This window comes from Bubalus bubalis, chromosome 15, assembly GCF_019923935.1.
Source record: "Bubalus bubalis isolate 160015118507 breed Murrah chromosome 15, NDDB_SH_1, whole genome shotgun sequence".
Classification (NCBI taxonomy): Eukaryota; Metazoa; Chordata; class Mammalia; order Artiodactyla; family Bovidae; genus Bubalus; species Bubalus bubalis.
In genome coordinates, this window is record NC_059171.1 from 59,776,563 (window position 1) to 59,795,897 (window position 19,335).

Here is a 19,335-nt window from a genome sequence, read left to right on the forward strand (position 1 = left end):
GCCCTGAAGGAAAAAGCTGCAAATTTAATAGCACTGCACCTCTGTTTACCTCTACAAAAGTATCATTTATTGTATATGTGTGGTATTATAAGTTCTAAATCTCTGTCTTCCTTCCATGTAGATAAAAGTAGCTCTATTTTTCTTTTTTAATAGATGAGCATTTAAAATACAGAGGATAGTCTTATTTTACCTGTAATACCTAATTTCCCAAACTATGAACATCTGGCCCCATCCTGGATGCTCACTGACAAACATAATCTCATTCTTAATCTCAGCTGTTAGTTGTTTCTGATGTCTTTGAAAGTATGAAATAAGTTTTCTGAAGTATTTTTCAACTAACATGATTTTAATATCAGTGGTTAATGTGACCCAAATCTATCTAGCATGACAGCTAAATTGCAAAACTAGGAGGAAGGTATTTCTTGTGCCAAACAACTTTTTTTTTTAACTCTACAATATTATATTGGTTTTGCCATATATCAACATGAATCCACCACAGGTATACACGAGTTCCCCATCCTGAACCCTCCTCCCTCCTCCCTCCCCATACCATCCCTCTGGGTCGTCCCAGTGCACCAGCCCCAAGCATCCAGTATCGTGCATCGAACCTGGACTGGCGACTCGTTTCATATATGATATTATACATATTTCAATGCCATTCTCCCAAATCTTCCCACCCTCTCCCTCTCCCACAGAGTCCAAAAGACTCTTCTATACATCAGTGTCTCTTTTGCTGTCTCGTATACAGGGTTATCGTTACCATCTTTCTAAATTCTATATATATGCATTAGTATACTGTATTGGTGTTTTTCTTTCTGGCTTACTTCACTCTGTATAATAGGCTCCAGTTTCATCCACCTCATTAGAACTGATTCAAATGTATTCTTTTTAATGGCTGAGTAATACTCCATTGTGTATAGTACCACAGCTTTCTTATCCATTTGTCTGCTGATGGACATCTAGGTTGCTTCCATGTCCTGGCTATTATAAACAGTGCTGCGATGAACATTGGGGTACATGTGTCTCTTTCAATTCTGGTTTCCTCAGTGTGTATGCCCAGCAATGGGATTGCTGGGTTAAAAGGCAGTTCTATTTCCAGTTTTTTAAGGAATCTCCACACTGTTCTCCATAGTGGCTGTACTAGTTTGCATTCCCACCAACAGTGTAAGAGGGTTCCCTTTTCTCCACACCCTCTCCAGCATTTATTACTTGTAGACTTTTGGATCGCAGCCATTCTGATTGGCGTGAAATGGTACCTCATAGTGGTTTTGATTTGCATTTCTCTGATAATGAGTGATGTTGAGCATCTTTTCATGTGTTTGTTAGCCCTCTGTATGTCTTATTTGGAGAAATGTCTGTTTAGTTCTTTGGCCCATTTTTTGATTGGGTCATTTATTTTTCTGGAGTTGAGCTGTAGGAGTTGCTTGTATATTTTTGAGATTAGTTGTTTGTTAGCTGCTTCATTTGCTATTATTTTCTCCCATTCTGAAGGCTGTCTTTTCACCTTGCTTATAGTTTCCTTTGTTGTGCAGAAGTTTTTAAGTTTAATTAGGTCCCATTTGTTTATTTTTGCTTTTATTTCCAATATTCTGGGAGGTGGGTCATAGAGGATCCTGCTGTGATATATTTCGGAGAGTGTTTTGCCTATGTTCTCCTCTAGGAGTTTTATAGTTTCTGGTCTTAGGTTTAGATCTTTAATCCATTTTGAGTTTATTTTTGTGTATGGTGTTAGAAAGTGTTCTACTTTCATTCTTTTACAAGTGGTTGACCAGTTTTCCCAGCACCACTTGTTAAAGAGATTGTCTTTAATCCATTGTATATTCTTGCCTCCTTTGTCAAAGATAAGGTGTCCATAGGTGCATGGATTTATCTCGGGGCTTTCTATTTTGTTCCATTGATCTATATTTCTGTCTTTGTGCCAGTACCATACTGTCTTGATGACTGTGGCTTTGTAGTAGAGGCTGAAGTCAGGCAGGTTGATTCCTCCAGTTCCATTCTTCTTTCTCAAGATTGCTTTGGCTATTTGAGGTTTTTTGTATTTCCATACAAATTGTGAAATTATTTGTTCTAGCTCTGTGAAGGATACCGTTGGTAGCTTGATATATCTACCTAAAGAAACTAAAGACCTATATATAGTAAACTATAAAACACTGGTGAAAGAAATCAAAGAGGACACTAATAGATGGAGAAATATACCATATTCATGGATTAGAAGAATCAATATAGTGAAAATGAGTATACTACCCAAAGCAATTTATAGATTCAATGCAATCCCTATCAAACAACTTTTAACTACTGTCTGATGGAAGTAGAAAGAAGACCACTAGAGAGAGTCATGATCTAATTACTCAGCAATGAATGGGAGTCTTTCAGGTAATACTCATGGAGGAAGAGATTTTTTTCCCAGCTAAGCCATAGATACTTAAAAAATCATTTCCAATGCAACCAGAGAAGACAAAGTTTAAACAAGTGGGTACTTTATAGATGGCATGTGTAGTAGGAGAGCTTTATCATCTGGATTTCCAGGATTCCATGTCTAAATCCAAAACTTGTGCCACATCAGCATTTAGAATGGCTTCATACATTACACTCGTCATGCTCACTCACTCAGTCGTGTCCAACTTTTTGCGACCCCATGGACTGTAGGCCACCAGGTTGCTCTCTCCATGGGATTTCCCAGGTAAGAATACTGGAGTGGGTTTTCATGCCCTCCTTCACAGGATAAATTACGCTCAGTCTTCTCTATCCATTTTGGCTCACTCTCCATTTCTACTGCATTACCATCAACCACAATAAAGAACTTGTAACTTTTTGTACAATGAATTAATGATTTAAACTTAATTCTGTGTCTGGCATGCCCTAGATATTGTCTTCATCTCATTTATCCATTTTAACCCCATGTTTTTGAGTAACTGCTCCATGCTTATCTGGCTCACTAGATAAGAGGTCAGATGTTTTGTTTCAAGAAGTCAGATGTTTTGGCTATCACTGTATGACCTTACATCTGTTTAGTTGGCACACAACACATATTTGATGATTTATTAAATGAAAGAATGATTTTTAAAGGTCTATACTTATCATGAAGCCTAATTTTATCACTTTTGAAAATAACTTGGCCTGCTCTGCCTCACTATAAAACTTATTTTCAATCCTTAAAAACTTAACAGTGGCATTGATAAGGGATTAACATCCAAAGTATTTAAAAAATAACTCCATAGTAAAACCCAAAGAATTTAATTTTTAAAAGGACAGGAACTAAAGAGACATTTTCCTAAGAATACATCCAAATGGTCAACAGGTACATGAAAAGATGTTCAACATCACTCATCAGCAGGGAACTACAAAATAAAACCGCAATGAGGTATTACCTCACACCTGTTAGAATGGCTATTATCAAAAAGACTAGAAATAACAAGTGCTGGTGAGGATATAGAGAAAAGAGAACAGTTGTACACTGTTTGGGGGAATGTAAATTGGTACAGCTACTATCGAAAACAGTATGGAGGTTTCTCAAGAAGTTAAAAACAAAACTGCCGTACAATCCAGTAATTCTACTTCTGGTTATTTACCCAAAGAAAATGAAAATGGTATCAAAGATATATGTGTACTCACATGTTTATTGCAGCCTTATTCATAATAACCAAGATGTGGAAATAACCTAAGTGCCCCCCAACAGATGTGTGGAGAATGGAAATGTATATAATACACAAATAATAATAATACATAGAAATTACTATTCAGCCATGAGAAAAAAGGAAATGCTGCCATTGCAGCAACACAGATGGACCCTGAAGACCCTGTGCTGAGTAAGACAAGTCAGAAAGAGACAAATATGATATCACTGTTACATGGAATCTTAAAGGAGCTCAGCTCATGAAAATAGAAAGTAAAATGGTGGTTACCAAGGACAGGAGTAGGGGGAGAATTAGGAGAGATATTTAAGGTACAAACTTGCAAATAAGACCTAGAGAACTCATGTACCTTGTAGTGATTACAGACAACAAGATTGTATGATAAACATCAAATTTACTGAGAGACTAGATCCTAATTACTCTCATCACAGAGAAGCAATAAACATATAATGATAGAGGTGTTAGCTAATGTTACAATGGCAGTCCTACTGCAGTACTTAAATGTATCAAAACAATAAGCTGTACACCTTAAAACAATTAACAATGGTAACATTTTTAAATGTTTCTGCCAGAACAAATTTGCATAGAATATGTAGAAGATTTTTCTCTTAAGTATTTTGCTACTCATAAAAAAAAAAAAAAACTATTCCTAGAAATTTCAACTAGCATGCTATTTTCTTTTCTTTCTGTTTTTTTTTAAGCATGCTATTTTCAACCAAGGAAAATTTTACTTAATGTGGCCATTCCAGATTTAGGGGCCCTTACTTCCTGACACAAGATTAAATTCCCCATCTGTGAAAAAAATGGAACTAAATATATGTTTTTCATGCAGTGTGATTTGTCACATGGCTCCAAGAATTCACAACATGACATGAAATACAAAACTGGGCCTGGTCCAATGCAATGAAAACCGAAAGGCTAACTCCCCTCCCCTCTGGTTGACCATGGGGTTTTCAGCAAGAAACATCTATGTTCTGTCACTTTCTAAAGAACAGAGAGTACATGCAATAACTCATTTTCGAAACGCAGTTTTTTTTAAAGATAACGTTATACCTGTCTCTCAAGATGGATTTAAGAAAAATGGTTCACAGACAGTGGTCATCATTTCATTTTGCCCAAAGATGACTACATTCTGATGCACAGAATTTGTCAGATATCATTCATCTTGCTTGTCAGTCACACAGAACATAATACATTTAAGAGCGAGGAAAATAATTAAACACACTGAGAGACAGAAACTAAAACTCCAAACTTCTGAGGCCTAGAGTACTTTATTCGTGCCTTAATGTCTGTATCAGGAAAATGGGGGAAGTTATTTTTGTTGTTGCTTAGTCTTTGGTGAGAATTTGCTGTTATTCATAAAAAAAAATTCATAAAATATTTTGTAGGTAACATCATTTAATACCACTTTCCTTTCAAGTATTGTTCTGGAGTGAACACTGAATTCAAGAGAAAGAAAGAAACATTTTAAAATATACATAATTCTCTGCAATATAAAACCGAAGCATGAAAAAGCAAGATAACAGCCGAAAAGCAAGTTCATGTGGTATAATGTGACCTATATTATAAAAATAATGTGGGGCTCTTCCTGAGGTAGACACAGAAAAAGCAGTGCAGACAAAGAAACCAAAAGAAGAGAAAACAGCTGTTTCTTACGTGCAGTTGAAGGAGATGGGTCTCCTCTGGCCTCTGGTTCTGACGGCATTTCTTGCTGGTTTCTTGACTCAAGGATCTTCTCCTCTTCTTGGCTGGGTGTTACGGACATACCACTTGGGTTTTCTCTGCCAACTGAAATTAAGATTTGGAAAGATTCTATCCTCTCAAACCACTTGTTTCTTCTCAGAAAACCCACCATCTGCTCATCTATGCAAGTTTAAGCTTTGCTATTGTTTCCACTTCGATGCCGTCAGAGCTCTTTACTCTGCACTACATAGTAACCAGAAAAATGATTTTTTTATAGCAGTGGGCTGCACATGAGTGGTATCCCTATTAAATCTGTGCACTCCTTTTAAATCTAAGCAATAGTTTAACGCCATAATATGAATTGAATGACTTATTCAAGATGTTTTTCTTATGGCTTCTAGATGGGTACACTGCCTACATCAAAAGGTAAACCTGACTAAACGTTGTTCAAAATGCTTTATGTGAATTTAATGGAAATTTAAGAATCAAAAAAGTATATATATATATATATATATATATATATATATACACCTACAAGTGAAGAAAACATTAGCTAGTTTTCTGCCTTTTATTTAGAAGCAAGTTGTTTTGTCATCTTGTTCAGAAATAGATATCCCCAACCTAGCTATGAAATTAAAAGATGCTCGCTGCTTGTTATGGCAAACATAGACAGTGTATTAAAAAGCAGAGACATCACTTTGCCAACAAAGGTCCATATAGTCAAAGACACAACTGAGTGACTGATCAACAATAACAATAGATGAAAATACAGATATTATATATACTACCCCCAAGATACATATTATATTTATGTATCACTCATCTGATAAGATATACATTTTAAAAATGATGAGAATTTTATATCTATCTCCATATAAAGTATAGGTAGACCTTGTTAAGAAAAGAGAAGTTAAGTAAGAGACAGACAGACAAAGAAAATCATCTAGATTTTGATTAAGCCAAAATCCATGGGACTAAACAGGGTAAAAATTATATCACAAACTGAATTCTGAGATAATTTAAGAACACGTTAGAGTTTCCCCAATTAACCTTTGCTTAGGCAAATATGTTCTAAGCTTCGATTGTTTAAACAAAGCCCTTAAAACCTTACTTCACTTTGCTAGAAAACCTGAACTTAAATATGAGGGAAACCAGTTTCAAAATATTCACACTTCTATCCCATTCTTAGAATTTTTATCCCAAATCCTATTTTAATTCAAATCCCATTAGTGCTGATCTTTTTATCTCCTTTTACACTGTGAACATTAAAAATTAATCACAATGAAGCTGAGAATGTTTCTAACAGCTCCATCCCCTCTCTGTATATGCTGCTACTGCTAAGTCGCATCAGTCGTGTCCGACTCTGTGCGACCCCATAGACGGCAGCCCACCAGGCTCCCCCGTCCCTGGGATTCTCCAGGCAAGAACACTGGAGTGGGTTGCCATTTCCTTCTCCAATGCATGAAAGTGAAAAGTGAAAGTGAAGTCGTGTCTGCCTCTTAGTGACCCCATGGACTGCAGCCCACCAGGCTCCTCCGTCCATGGGATTTTCCAGGCAAGAGTACTGGAGTGGGGTGCTACTGCCTTCTCCGCTCTGTATATGAGATATCTGTAAATAACAAAATACAAGCATGCATACACATACACCCATACACACATACACACACCCAACTTAAACAACTACAAAAGAGCTTAATGTAGCAAAAAACTCTATACCTAACATTAAACATCTGAGAATTTGAGGTGTGTCTTTATTATGCCTTTTTCACTGCTTCTAGAATAACAAAAATGTAAATACAGTGAAATTATCAGTCATTGTACACACACCATGACAAAACAAATCAAATGGAAACATTTCAGGGTAAACGTACATTTGATGACTTGTGGATAGAAGAAAACACTCCCGTTCTCAGTATAAACAACTGGTTTTGCCTGTCCATCTGACTGAAGTCCAACAAACAACCCCGGGCTCTTCACCGATTCCAGGCTTATACATGCATTTTTCAAGTTCTTCTTAATTTTAAAATGACAGTCACTGTCTCCTGTACCCTATAATCAAGAGAACATTATTTCATAAATATGAGCAACACTGAAGGATAGAACTTAAAACCAGTCATTTCACAAGAATATAATTTTGCTTCAAGTCCTCTTGACAAATTTAGGAGCTGTTTGCACAAAGCCCACTATGTGCTTCACCCTGCTCCGTAAGATCCGGAAACAGAGGCCAGTGATTGGCTGAGCGAGTGGACACAGGACTCTGCATCTCAGAGGGCCTTCACATGAGTAGAGAGCAGTGTGTGCTCATTACCTCCAGAGCTGCCCGCCCCTGTAAGTGAGGATGGAAAGCTGACATATGAGTGTTTTGGAAACACTCTAAAGTAGTGTTGGAAAAGAAGGCAATTCTTACAAGTCTATTTACATTTAAACAGAAACCAGGGGCTTCCCTGGTGGTCCAGTGGTTAAGAATCTCCTTGCAATACAGGAGACACAGGTTCCATCCCTGGTCCTGGGGGACCCCACAAGCCCCTGAGCAACTAAGCCTGTGTGCCACAACTACTGAGCTCATGCTCTAGAGCCCACGCTCTGCAACAAGAGAAGCCACTGAAATGAGAAGCCGGCACACCACAATGAAGAGTAGCCCCTGCTTGCCGCAACTAGAGAAAGCCCACGCGCAGTAATGAAGACCCAGCACAGCTAAAAAAAATACATAAATAAAATAAATTTTTAAATAAAGCAAAAATAAACATAAACCGATTTTCACCAGTATAGAGTTCACATAAATGACTCAAGGGTTGTAGAGCAAAACATTCAAGAACCAGATGCCAAAGGAGTAATCTACACACCCTTCAGATCATCAAAATCACCTCTTTTTATGGCATTTAAAATCTAATATTAGAAAACATTTCACTTTTCGTTGCTTTAAAAAGTTTTCTTGTAAGATTTAGGAGTTCTGAAAAATAGGCTTTGTGAGACTGGACTGAAATTTCCAATAGCATCTATTATTTGTAAAAGATAACTGCATTCAGGTCTCTGCCCTCCAAAGTGAGTTTCTTTTAGGTAAGAACAAATGTCTGTTGTCTGTTCTCTCCCATAATGCAAATATGAATTAAGCAACCTCTACAGTCTGTTCTTGTTTTGGATACAATAAAACTCTGGCTTTGATTTGTATGGCCAATTAGAGGGCACAACGACATATACAAATAAAAACACAATATGTAAGAACAACAAAATAGAGATGAATACCTCCAGTTTGGGGAGAGAAAAGTCACTAAACTCTGGAGAATAAGGAAGAAACTCAATAAACGTTTGTTAGCTCTAAAAATAGTTATCTGTTTTGATCGTTTCTAATCTCATAATTTCTTCATGCAATGTCTTTCCCTCTCTTTTTGATAATGAAAAATGGGATTATTCCCTCTAAAATTCACCATTCCAAGTGATAGGCACTGAGCGACTTCACTTTCACTTTTCACTTTCATGCATTGGAGAAGGAAATGGCAACCCACTCCAGTGTTCTTGCCTGGAGAATCCCAAGGACGGGAAGCCTGGTTGGCTGCCGTCTATGGGGACGCACAGAGTCGGACACGACTGAAGCGACGCAGCAGCAGCAGCAGCATGATGGCTAAGACAGTAAAGAGTCTGCCTGCAATGCAGGAGACCTGGGTTCAGTCCCTGGGTTTGGAGGAATCCCTGAAGGAGCAAATGCCAATCCACTCCAGTATTCTTGCCTGGAGAATTCCACAGACGGGCTATAGTCCATGGGGTCAGAGACAGTTGGACATGACTGAGCAACAAACACTTTCACTTTCACCCACAATGCAGCACCTTGGTCTACTTAATGTTTCAAGTTGGGGTGCAGGAAGGATTTTCTGACCTTCCCCAAAGCCAGTAATAAGACCCTCATGTGGGAGAGGTGTCCTCCCAGGGCGTCCTTATCTCCAAGACAGAAGGGTTTTGATGAATAGGTCTTGCCCTTCCCCCAGTCCACCAGGCTTCACTCATACCCTTCTTCGTCATCTAACGTCTTGCCACGAATCTCCATTCTTCATCACACTCAGTGTAAGAACACCCAGCTTCTTCACTCTGTTCTTAACAAGGGCTGCCCATGGGAAAAAGTAGTTAACCAGAGCCCAATCTTTTTAGGTTTTCAATCATGTCTGACTCTTTGAGACCCCATGAACTGTAGCCCACCAGGCTCCTCTGTCCATGGGATTTCCCAAGCAAGAATACTGGAGTGGGTTGCCATGCCCTTCTCCCGGGGATCTTCCTGACCCAGGGATTGAACCCTGGTCCCCTGCATTGCAAGTGGATTCTTTACCATCTGAGCCACCAGGGATTTGCGTTTTTAGGTTTTATCAGAAGCCTAACTGAGCCAGAGGGAGGGAATTATCCAGCTCCAGCCCCCTCTGGCCACCCTAGGACTGAGAAGCACTTTTATAGTTCACAGTCCAGAGGTGATGAAATAAAAATTCACATCTTAAGAAAAATTCAAACATAAAACTTTTTCTCTGCCCTTTGGCCTCCTCCCTCCCCTCCGCTGTGCATTGTTTATCTACATGGTGCATTAATCAGATGTCCCCAGTGGCAGAAATACCTGCTCAACCATAAAGATCAATGTTTCTACATCTGGCACTAGCCTCGTGACTCTTCAGAAAATAATGTTTCTTTCTCAAGTCCCATAAGGGAGGATGACGACCCACATTCACCTTGTATATGCAGATTATCTTTGGTGAAATTTGTGTAAAATGCTGATATATAATTTCCCGTAAAGATAGCGATTAGTGAAGAACTGACTGGTCAGAGGACTTGGGGAGATACTGGGCTGCACCTAATGGAAGTTCTCAGCTTAAATATTTACTCATGACCTTATTAATGTTACTAGCTGAATTATTTGCATTCTGCCTATCTTTTAAGTGGGCTTTCCAGGTGGCACAGTGATAAAGAATCAATCTGCTGCCAACACAGGAGACACAAGAAACGGCTTCAACCCCTGGGTTGGGAAGATCCCTACAGGAGGAAATGGCAACCCACTCCAGTATTCTTACTTGGAGAATCCCATGGACAGAGGAGCCTGGTGGGCTACCATCCATGGGGTCGCAAAGAGTTGAATGTGACTGAGCACATACACATCATTGTTTTTTGAATTACCAAATGTGTAACTAAACCTCAGATAAAATTAATGATGACTAGGCAATTTGAAATAATTAACCAAATATATAGTTTTATAAAATCAATGATTAAAAAGCAACAAGAGGGAACCACTTTCTAAACCACAACAAATTAGTGAGACAGGTGGTCCAGAGGCTTTTGGTTACTGATAACAGGGTCTAGTTAAGTAACAGCACTGATTGGCCATCCACAAAATCCTCTCCTGACTTGGAAATGAGCATTCCTAGTGCTACGGGACAAAGCTGGTCCCATAAAATGCCTCCCAAAACACTGTCAAAATTAAGACTGAAAGGGAGAGGGATTGTAAAATAACGTTGCCCACCATCCAGTTCTACATGCCATTAGCACTGCACTCTCTGACATATAGTATATCCTAAAAGGAACTCGGGACAAAGATCAGGATGAAGCACTTGTGCTCTGGGAAAACTGAAGAGCTCTTCAGATGGCTAGATATTTTCAGGAGAAATTTTTTATGAATCTGGATTTCTGCATCTTCCCATTCTTAGAATGGGGCTTCCCAGGAGGCTCAGTGGATAAAGAATCTGCCTGAAATACAGGAGACGCAGGAGATTTGGGTTCAAGCCCTGGGTCAGGAAGATTTCCTGGAGGAGGGCATGGCAACCCGCTCCAGTATTCTTGCCTGGAGAATCCCATGGACAGAGGAGCGGGCAGCCTACAGTACATAGGGTCACAAATAGTCAGACACGACTGAAGCAGTGAAGCACACACACACGCATACTTAGAATAGCACTAACACCATAACTAAGATGTCCACTCCTCATGACCAGCAGCAAGCTTCTGCTGGGGTTTGTCCTTGATTTCACGTACCCCTTCTCCATAATCACACATACAATGACCTCCCACTTGCCTCTTTGGAACAGTTCTCAGAGCTCTCCAAGAGGCCGTCTCCCAGACTACAGCCTCAGCTTGCTGCTGCTGCTGCTAAGTCGCTTCAGTCGTGTCTGACTCCGTGCAACCCCATAGACGGCAGCCCACCAGGCTCCCCCGTCCCTGGGACTCTCCAGGCAAGAACACTGGAGTGGGTTGCCATTTCCTTCTCCAGTGCATGAAAGTGAAAAGTGAAAGTGAAGTCGGTCAATCATGTCCAACTCTTCGAGACCCCATGGACTGCAGCCCACCAGGCTCCTCCGTCCATGGGATTTTCCAGGCAAGAGTACTGGAGTGGGTTGCCATTGCCTTCTCCGCAGCTTGGCTCAAATAAAATTTTCTATTTCTTTCTTAGATTTACTATTGATTAAATTTTTCATTGACAAAGACAGATACACTAAAAACATGAAATCATTATTTACATAAAACGAAGTTTTTCACTGAATTAACCCACTGATCTAGCATTAAGTATACCTGGCCCAGCTCTATGTTTCATTAGCAACTTCATCAAAATCTGAATAGTCTTTAACTTTCTAGTTACTTGCATGTGTAGAAATATATTTTGAGTGAAGAGGCAACATTAGATAAAACTGAGATGAGAGAATCATGCCTACTTTCTACAAACTAAACTCCTGCCAACAAACAAGGATCCTACTGGTGTGGGGTGTGTTTGTGTGTACATTGTCTTTGGTTTCCTGGTTACTCTTCAGCTTGTCTTTCCTACAAATCCTACACCTTTTTTCCCTTCATATTCATGTTTAGTGACAAGTTCCACCTATGTTGTTGTGAGGCCTGTTTTTCTTCTTTATATTAACAACCATACAATTGTTCCTAGAAAAGGCAAGCAGTTTGCATTCATGCTATCTTGAATCCCTTCTACACCCAAATCTATTAAAGTGATTTACTCCTACGGCATAACAATTTTATGGTAACAGAAATAGAAACATTTGTTACAGGATCAGCATCTCAGCATGGCTTGGTTTAAACATGTGTGTTTGCCTATAAGAAATGTTTTCAAATATACAATGGCAGACACATTGCAAACATTAATGCTTTTGTTCAATTTCTACCATCAGCATCTGCAGAGGAGCTCCCAGGACTGAGGCACTGTCAGGTATTTAAGGTATAGGAATGTCCGCTGTATCTTCAATTCCTTTGGAAATCATAAGCATGCCTTACGCCAGCCTCTATGCAAATCAGGATAATTAAGATAATTGCTACCATTCTCTTTTCAAAAGTGAAGTCATTCTAGCCCAGGGATTTCTGATCAGATACAGTGAAAGTGAACAATAATGTGCCTGATTATTATGTATCAATAATAGCTCCTAAGAGCAAAAAAAGCACATGCTTTCTGACTAAAAAGACCCACCATGGAGACAGGCTAGAACCTGGGACCCTTTGCAGCAGTGCTGAACTGCCTGCACCTGGACAAACACCTCCTCAAACAACAAAATAGAAACAAACTATACAAGATTAAAAATAACTGAATGCATGCACAGGGGAGGGCAAATCCTGGACAAAAGATACAAAGAGACCGAGAAAACCCAACTGCCATTTCTAAACAGCCTGGAGCAAAAGCAGGGGACTACACATGCCCCCTGCACACACCACCACATAAGGGGTGGGCAAACCACCTAAGCCACCCCTCCTGCCTGACCTGTGGACACGGCCCCTCACCCTAGAATGAGCCAGCTCACCCACCACATGCAGTGAGCAAGGGTGCCTCTCACTTGTCCTCACTCCCTCCTGCGGCAGTGTGCTCAGCCATGCCCGACTCTGAGTGACCCTGTGCACTGTAGCCTGCCAGGCTCTTCTGTCTACGGAATGCTCCAGGCGAGAAATACTGGAGTGGGTTGCATTTCCTTCTCCACCTGCTGAAGCAGGAACCCAAATAAAGCCTTGCCTGAATTTCTTCTCTGGCATCTAGTCAATATCTGTTAAGGAGGCCACAAACTTAGTCAACATCACTACCAAAATCTCAGGGGGAGAGGTTTAGTTGGACAACCATATTGAAGGGTCACTAGACAAGTTATGATGTAAAGAAAACACTATGATGAAAGCGGTAGAAGTAACATACATATGATGAGAGTTCTGTGCAGGCACCTCTCTGCGAAAGTACTGACAATCACATAAGTCTACTGAGTAGATCCTGAAGATCTAATTGGCTTTTTCAATGAGTCATGAGTCAGGTGGTGCCCGCACAGCATGTGGAGGGAGACTGGGGGGAGGGGGGCTGCCAAGTGAAGAGGGTTCTAAAGGCAAGACAGGAGAGTCATAAACAAAAAAGTTTATTTCAGATTAAGTCATCTCCCTTTGGGGACAGAAGGGTCTTATTAGATGGGTTACCTCATCTTCCTTTGGGGGCTGGAAAGGGCCCACATGATAGCTTACCTCACTGGAGCTGAGGTAACTCCAGAAGATCCCTAACCGACCAGCTAGGACTCCGTTTCTGGGGGAAGGTAAAACTTCAGTTGGGCTTCCCTGGTGGCTCAGTGGTAAAGAATCCACCTGCCAATGCAAGATACACGGGTTCAATCCCTCGGTCAGGAAGATCCCGTGGAGAAGGAAATGGCAACCCATTCCAGTATTCTTGCCTGAAGAATCCCATTGATCCATGGGGAGGCACTTGGCAGGCTACAGTCCATGGGACAGCAAAGAGTTGGACACAATTTAGCAACTAAACAACAAAACTTCAATCAGGCTAGATATTAAGTCCAGGTTCAGTGGCATGAGCAGCATAAGTGACTCTTGGGCCCATGCTCTTCTTTTTAATAATACCAAAATAAGGATTTTCCTGGAAGTCCAGAGGCTAAGACTCTGTGCTTCCAATCTAGGGGGCATGGGTTTGATCCCTGGTTGCAGAACTAATATCCCACATGCTGCATGGCCAAAAAAAAAGAAGAAGAATATTCACAAACATTTTTTGAAAAAGCTTCCTGAATTGCCAGGGAAAAGTAAAAGCAAATTTGAAATGAAGACAATAAAATAAAGTTCAAATTTTTGACTTTATTATTAAAATAATCATAATGCTAAGTCACTTCAGTAGTGTCCGACTCTGTGTGACCCCATAGATGGCAGCCCACCAGGCTCTGCCGAACCTGGGATTCTCCAGGCAAGAACACTGCAATGGGTTGCCATTTCCTTCTCCAATGCATGAAAGTGAAAAGTAAAAGTGAAGTCGCTCAGTCGTGTCTGACTCTTCGCGACCCCATGGACTGAAGCTTACCAGGCTTCTCCGTCCGTGGGATTTTCCAGGCAAGAGTACTGGAGTGGGTTGCCATTGCCTTCTCCAAAATAATCATAATAACAATTCCCTGGTGGTTCAGATGGTAAAGAATATGCCTGCAATTTGGGAGATGTGGGTTCAATCCCCGGGTTGGAAAGATTCCCTGGAGATAGAAACGGCAACCCACTCTACTATTCTTGCCTAGAGAATCCCATGGACAGAGGAGCCAGGTGGGCTATGGTCCTTGGAGTCTCAGAGTCAGGCAGGACTTCAGTGACTAACACTACTGTCCAAAAGCAAACGGAACCTCTGTTTTCTTCAAGTTATCAAAAATCTTTAATAGATGCTACTTGAGTTTAAAAAACTCCAATACATGATTGCTGGCCTCAGTTTCACAGTGCCCAGGAAATTCTGAACTTAGCTTTTCATCCTGAGAAGTCCATGGTGGGGCGGGGGCAGGGGTTTGATCCTCGTGCTAGAGCACAAAACAGCCTGAGCAGAAACAATTTCAGACCCAATTCTTCACCTGAAAAGCTGTCAGCAAGGCTGGTTCTAGAAAAATTAAAAAATAAAAATAAAAAAGAAAACCATTTTGTCTTTTGGAAGCACCTCCCTGCAGGGTTTCCTGACTCCAGTTTCCTCTTGGCGATCAACCCAGTTTCTCCAGGCTGATACCATGAATCCCCCACAACAGGTGGGCGGACCTGGTATGACTGAGCGCTGACACCAATGCGACTGTGGACAATCACTCAGCCAGTTCCTCTGTGTCAGGATAACACTCCCCTGCGTTAATCTGTTCATTTCTGCTCATCTTCCTATGCTCAGCAAAGCCTTCCGCCAGGACTCCTTCCATTCCCTCAGCTGGTCAGAATGCTGAGTCACCCACCTGGCAAGCGGAAGGAAAAAGAAGGAAGACTTCGTGTTCAGAGGAGCACGGACAGAGCCAAGATTCTGCTCCACACTTGCTGAGGAAGCGTCCTCGCTTGGAGGGACAAGAGAAACACCATGCAGAGGAAAAAATGGAAGCAATAGAGAGGCCCCCGCAAACTGGAAAGGGAGAAACGGAAGAACCAAGAGAAGCCCCATCCAACCAGAGGATGAGGCAGCCACACGTAAGGTGACTGAGCACCAAGCTGGCCCTTCGGTTGTTGTCACAGGAAGACATATTTCAGGGCTGGCCCATCCCCAGTTTAGGGTGACAGTTATCTGTGCCCCCATAAACTGCCTCCAGCAACTCTGAAACACATGCACATAAAGACATGTGTCACGTAGCAACACACCTTCTGTCTCCTGGTTCTGAGCAGTCCCACGAGCCCCAGAAGAAACAGGTTTGTCCATTCTGTGGATGTAGGTGATGGCAAGGAAGGCGGCTTCCTGGAGGTGACCAGGCATGATGAAATCTCACCTTCCATAGTCTGGCCACAGCAGAGCTGGTAACCATTTTCGTCTCAGTTCGTCCACTTGCCAGTTTAAAAGCTATAAGCAGGACTCTGTCTCTTCTGTGACATGGGACACGCCCACTTCCCAATGCTCTTATGAGCCCATCCAGGATGCTACTTAAATATGTGTGTACATGTACTTTTCGCTTTTGCACTGTGCACAATGAAGTCAGGGGCACGGAACCATGAATGGTCTAAATCTTCCCTCCTCTCCAACCAGAAGCTCACGCAAATTCTCCCAAATAGAGAGATGCCCCCTGGTAAGGAGAGTGGGGACAGGGAGCATCTCCAAGTTTATCCAAAAGGCACAGTTTAAACCAAACTCTTTCAAATGAAAACGGGTGAGCAGAGCATTAATAGACTTGCTAAATGGTAACTGTGCCCCTCAACCTGTCAGAGATGTACGAAAATATAAAAGTTGTGATACTGGTTACAAGTCACCCCTCCAGAGTTACAAGATGTTAAGGAAAAATTCCTAATATTTAGAGCATAAAATTACTTTCTGGGACTTCCCCGATGGTCCAGTGGTTAAGATTCGGTGTTTCCAGAGCAGGGGGCCCCAGTTCAATGCCTGGTCAGAGAACAAGGATCCCACATATCACAGGGTGCAGCCAAAAAAAAAATTACCTCCTTGCTCACAGAGCAGGCTTTCCACTGGTGGGAACTCAGGTTCCAAGGAAGCAGTTCAGGAAACACGACTGAGCTGGGACTTCCCAGGGCCTTGGTTCTCAAAGTGTGGTTTGGGGCCTGACTCAACAACAGCAGCTGATGCTCGTTAGAAACACAGACACATAGGTCCTGGAGCAGTCTATCTGAGTCAGAACCCATTTTCTAACACTACTTCCAGGTGATCTGCACGCACCTTTCATTTCAGAAGCAGTGTCTAAGGGTCAAGGACTCCTTCTGGTCACACCAAGAGGGCACCCACCCCCAGCCATGTATTAACAATACCAGTCAAGGGGGGCCACCACGTAGCACATCCAATTTCCCAGAGTTCTCATAGGTTAAAACTAAAAAACAAAACACTCAAGCAAGCAACACTTGTAACAATTCTTGGCAAGTGTCTTAAACATTCGCTGAGAAAAACACGAGCAGATGCTTACAGCTCCGTCACACCGTCCATCCTTAATCCTCAGAAACATCCGTGCATTCTTCACACTTTCAAACATGCATATCCTAGAGCTGATTTTATGCACTCTCCAGTAGGACTTTTCAGACGGCTTTCCTACGCCCGTGCAGCTCCCATCCGGCTGGAGGCAGAGGGCCTGGCACAGGCTGGTGGCAAGCAGAACCACTGCGCTGTTGAGCAACACACCCTGCAGAGCAACCAACAGCACAGAGAGGCAGTAAGTGACACGCCTGTGTCTTGCTAGAGAAATATGGCAATAGAGCCCATTTTCTTACAAAAGCTGCAGTGATCGGGATCTTACCAGAAGCTTGGTGGGAAAGAATGAGCAAAAAAAAAAAAAAGGAAATAAAAAATTTAACTGCTATGTAAAGCTAAACAAAACTAAAGAAGGTGGTCTGGTTGACTCATTATGATTTACATTAATCATTACTTATTGAGACTGTAAGAACCAGCATCAGATGCTACAGAGATTTTAAGAAGATGCAAAACCCACAAACACTTCTCTTAAGAAGTTTCCAATCACTCTAAGCAAATAGTTTGAATACTAATACAGAGAAGAATAAAAATAGTGTTCTATAAGAGTGCTTGAATTTTGACAAGTAATCTATGGATATTAGTTAAATGTATGCATGTAGGAGGGGCTTCCCAGGTGGTGCTAGTGGTAAAGAACCCGCCTGCCAATGCAGGGGACGTAAGAGATGCAGGCTTGATCCCTGGGTCAGGAAGATCCCCTGGAGGAGGGCATGGCAATCCACTCCAGTATTCTTGCCTGGAGAATTCCATGGACAGAGGAACCTGATGAGCTATAGTCCATAGGGTCTCAAAGAGTCAGACATGATTGAAGTGACTTAGCACTCACATACACATGCATGGAGGAATAAATGAATGAATGAAAAGAAGTATCGAATATAACTAAAGCCAAATTAAGTAAATCTTCTGTAATCAATAGCTTCTTCAGTCAGTTCAGTTGCTCAGTTGTATCCAACTCTTTGCAACCCCATGGACTGCAGCACACCAAGCCTCCCTGTCCATCACCAACTCCCAGAGCTTGCTCAAACTCATGTCCACCAAGTTGGTCATGCCATCTCATCCTCTGTTGTCCCCTTCTCCTCCTGCCTTCAATCTTTCCCAGCATCAAGGGCTTTTCCAATGAGTCAGTTCTTTGATCAGGTGGCCAAAGAGCTTCAGCTTCAGCATCAGTCCTTCCAATGAATATTCAGGATTGACTTCCTTTAGGATGGACTGGTTGGATCTCCTTGCAGTCCAAGGGACTCTCAAGAGTCTGCTCCAACACCACAGTTCAAAAGCATCAATTCTTCAGTGCTTAGCTTTCTTTATGATCCAATTCTCACATCCATACATGACTATTGGGAAAACCATAGCTTTGACTAGATGGACGTTTGTCGACAAAGTGATTGATGCCTCTGCTTTTTAATATGCTGTCTAGATTGGTCATAGCTTTTCTTCCAAGGAGCAAGTATCTTTTCATTCCAAGACTGCAGTCACCATCTGCAGTGATTTTGGAGCCCAAGAAAATGAAGTCTGCCACTGTTTCCATTGTTTCCTCATCTATTTGCCATGAAGTGATAGGACCGGATGTCATGATCTTAGTTTTCTGATTGTTGAGTTTTAAGCCAGCTTTTTCACTCTCTTCTTTCACTTTCATCAAGAAGCTCTTTAGTTCCTCTTCACTTTCTACCATAAGGGTGGTGTTATCTGCATATCTGAGGTTATTGATATTTTTCCCTGCAATCTTGATTCCAGCTTGTGCTTCATCCAGCCCAGCATTTCACATGATATATTCTGCATATAAGCAATAGCTTAAGAGGAAGATATAAAAAGTTCTTGAAAATTAGTTAGAAATGTACTAACACAGTAGAGAAATGAATAAAAGACACAAATACACAAGTCACAAAATACAAATGATGAATATGCAAAAGGAAAAATAATCTATACAAGTAATAAAAATAATAATAAAGTGAAAATTAAACATTTATTTCTCTAGAAGATTGTCAAAGTTTCTTTCAAGGACTGCCATATTCAACACCAAGGTCCATGATATCAATATAAATAATATCCTGCTCAGTCAAAGGGAACTTGGTAGTAAAGAGCATCATTTTACCTGGAAAGGTCTGGCCTTTGTCCTAGGTTTCTGAGAAGTAATCGCCAACC

The 19,335-nt window shown here is 41.2% G+C and overlaps 1 protein-coding gene across 2 annotated transcripts in view; it reads right to left on the reverse strand.

Moving 5' to 3' along the window:
• RP1 (RP1 axonemal microtubule associated) overlaps nt 1–19,335 on the reverse strand; it is a 103,573-nt gene that overhangs the window by 12,753 nt on the left and 71,485 nt on the right. Inside the window, exons 14-16 of one of the 2 annotated variants that reach the window (XM_025265403.3) lie at nt 17,138–17,350; nt 7,187–7,364; nt 5,289–5,420 (exon numbers count right to left, since the gene is read on the reverse strand). In XM_025265403.3, the coding sequence (XP_025121188.3) occupies nt 5,289–5,420; nt 7,187–7,364; nt 17,138–17,350 (523 nt within the window). Of the gene's footprint in view, nt 1–5,288; nt 5,421–7,186; nt 7,365–14,783; nt 15,148–17,137; nt 17,351–19,335 lie in introns of those variants that run through there. The other variant, XM_025265404.3, reaches the window with a different exon arrangement.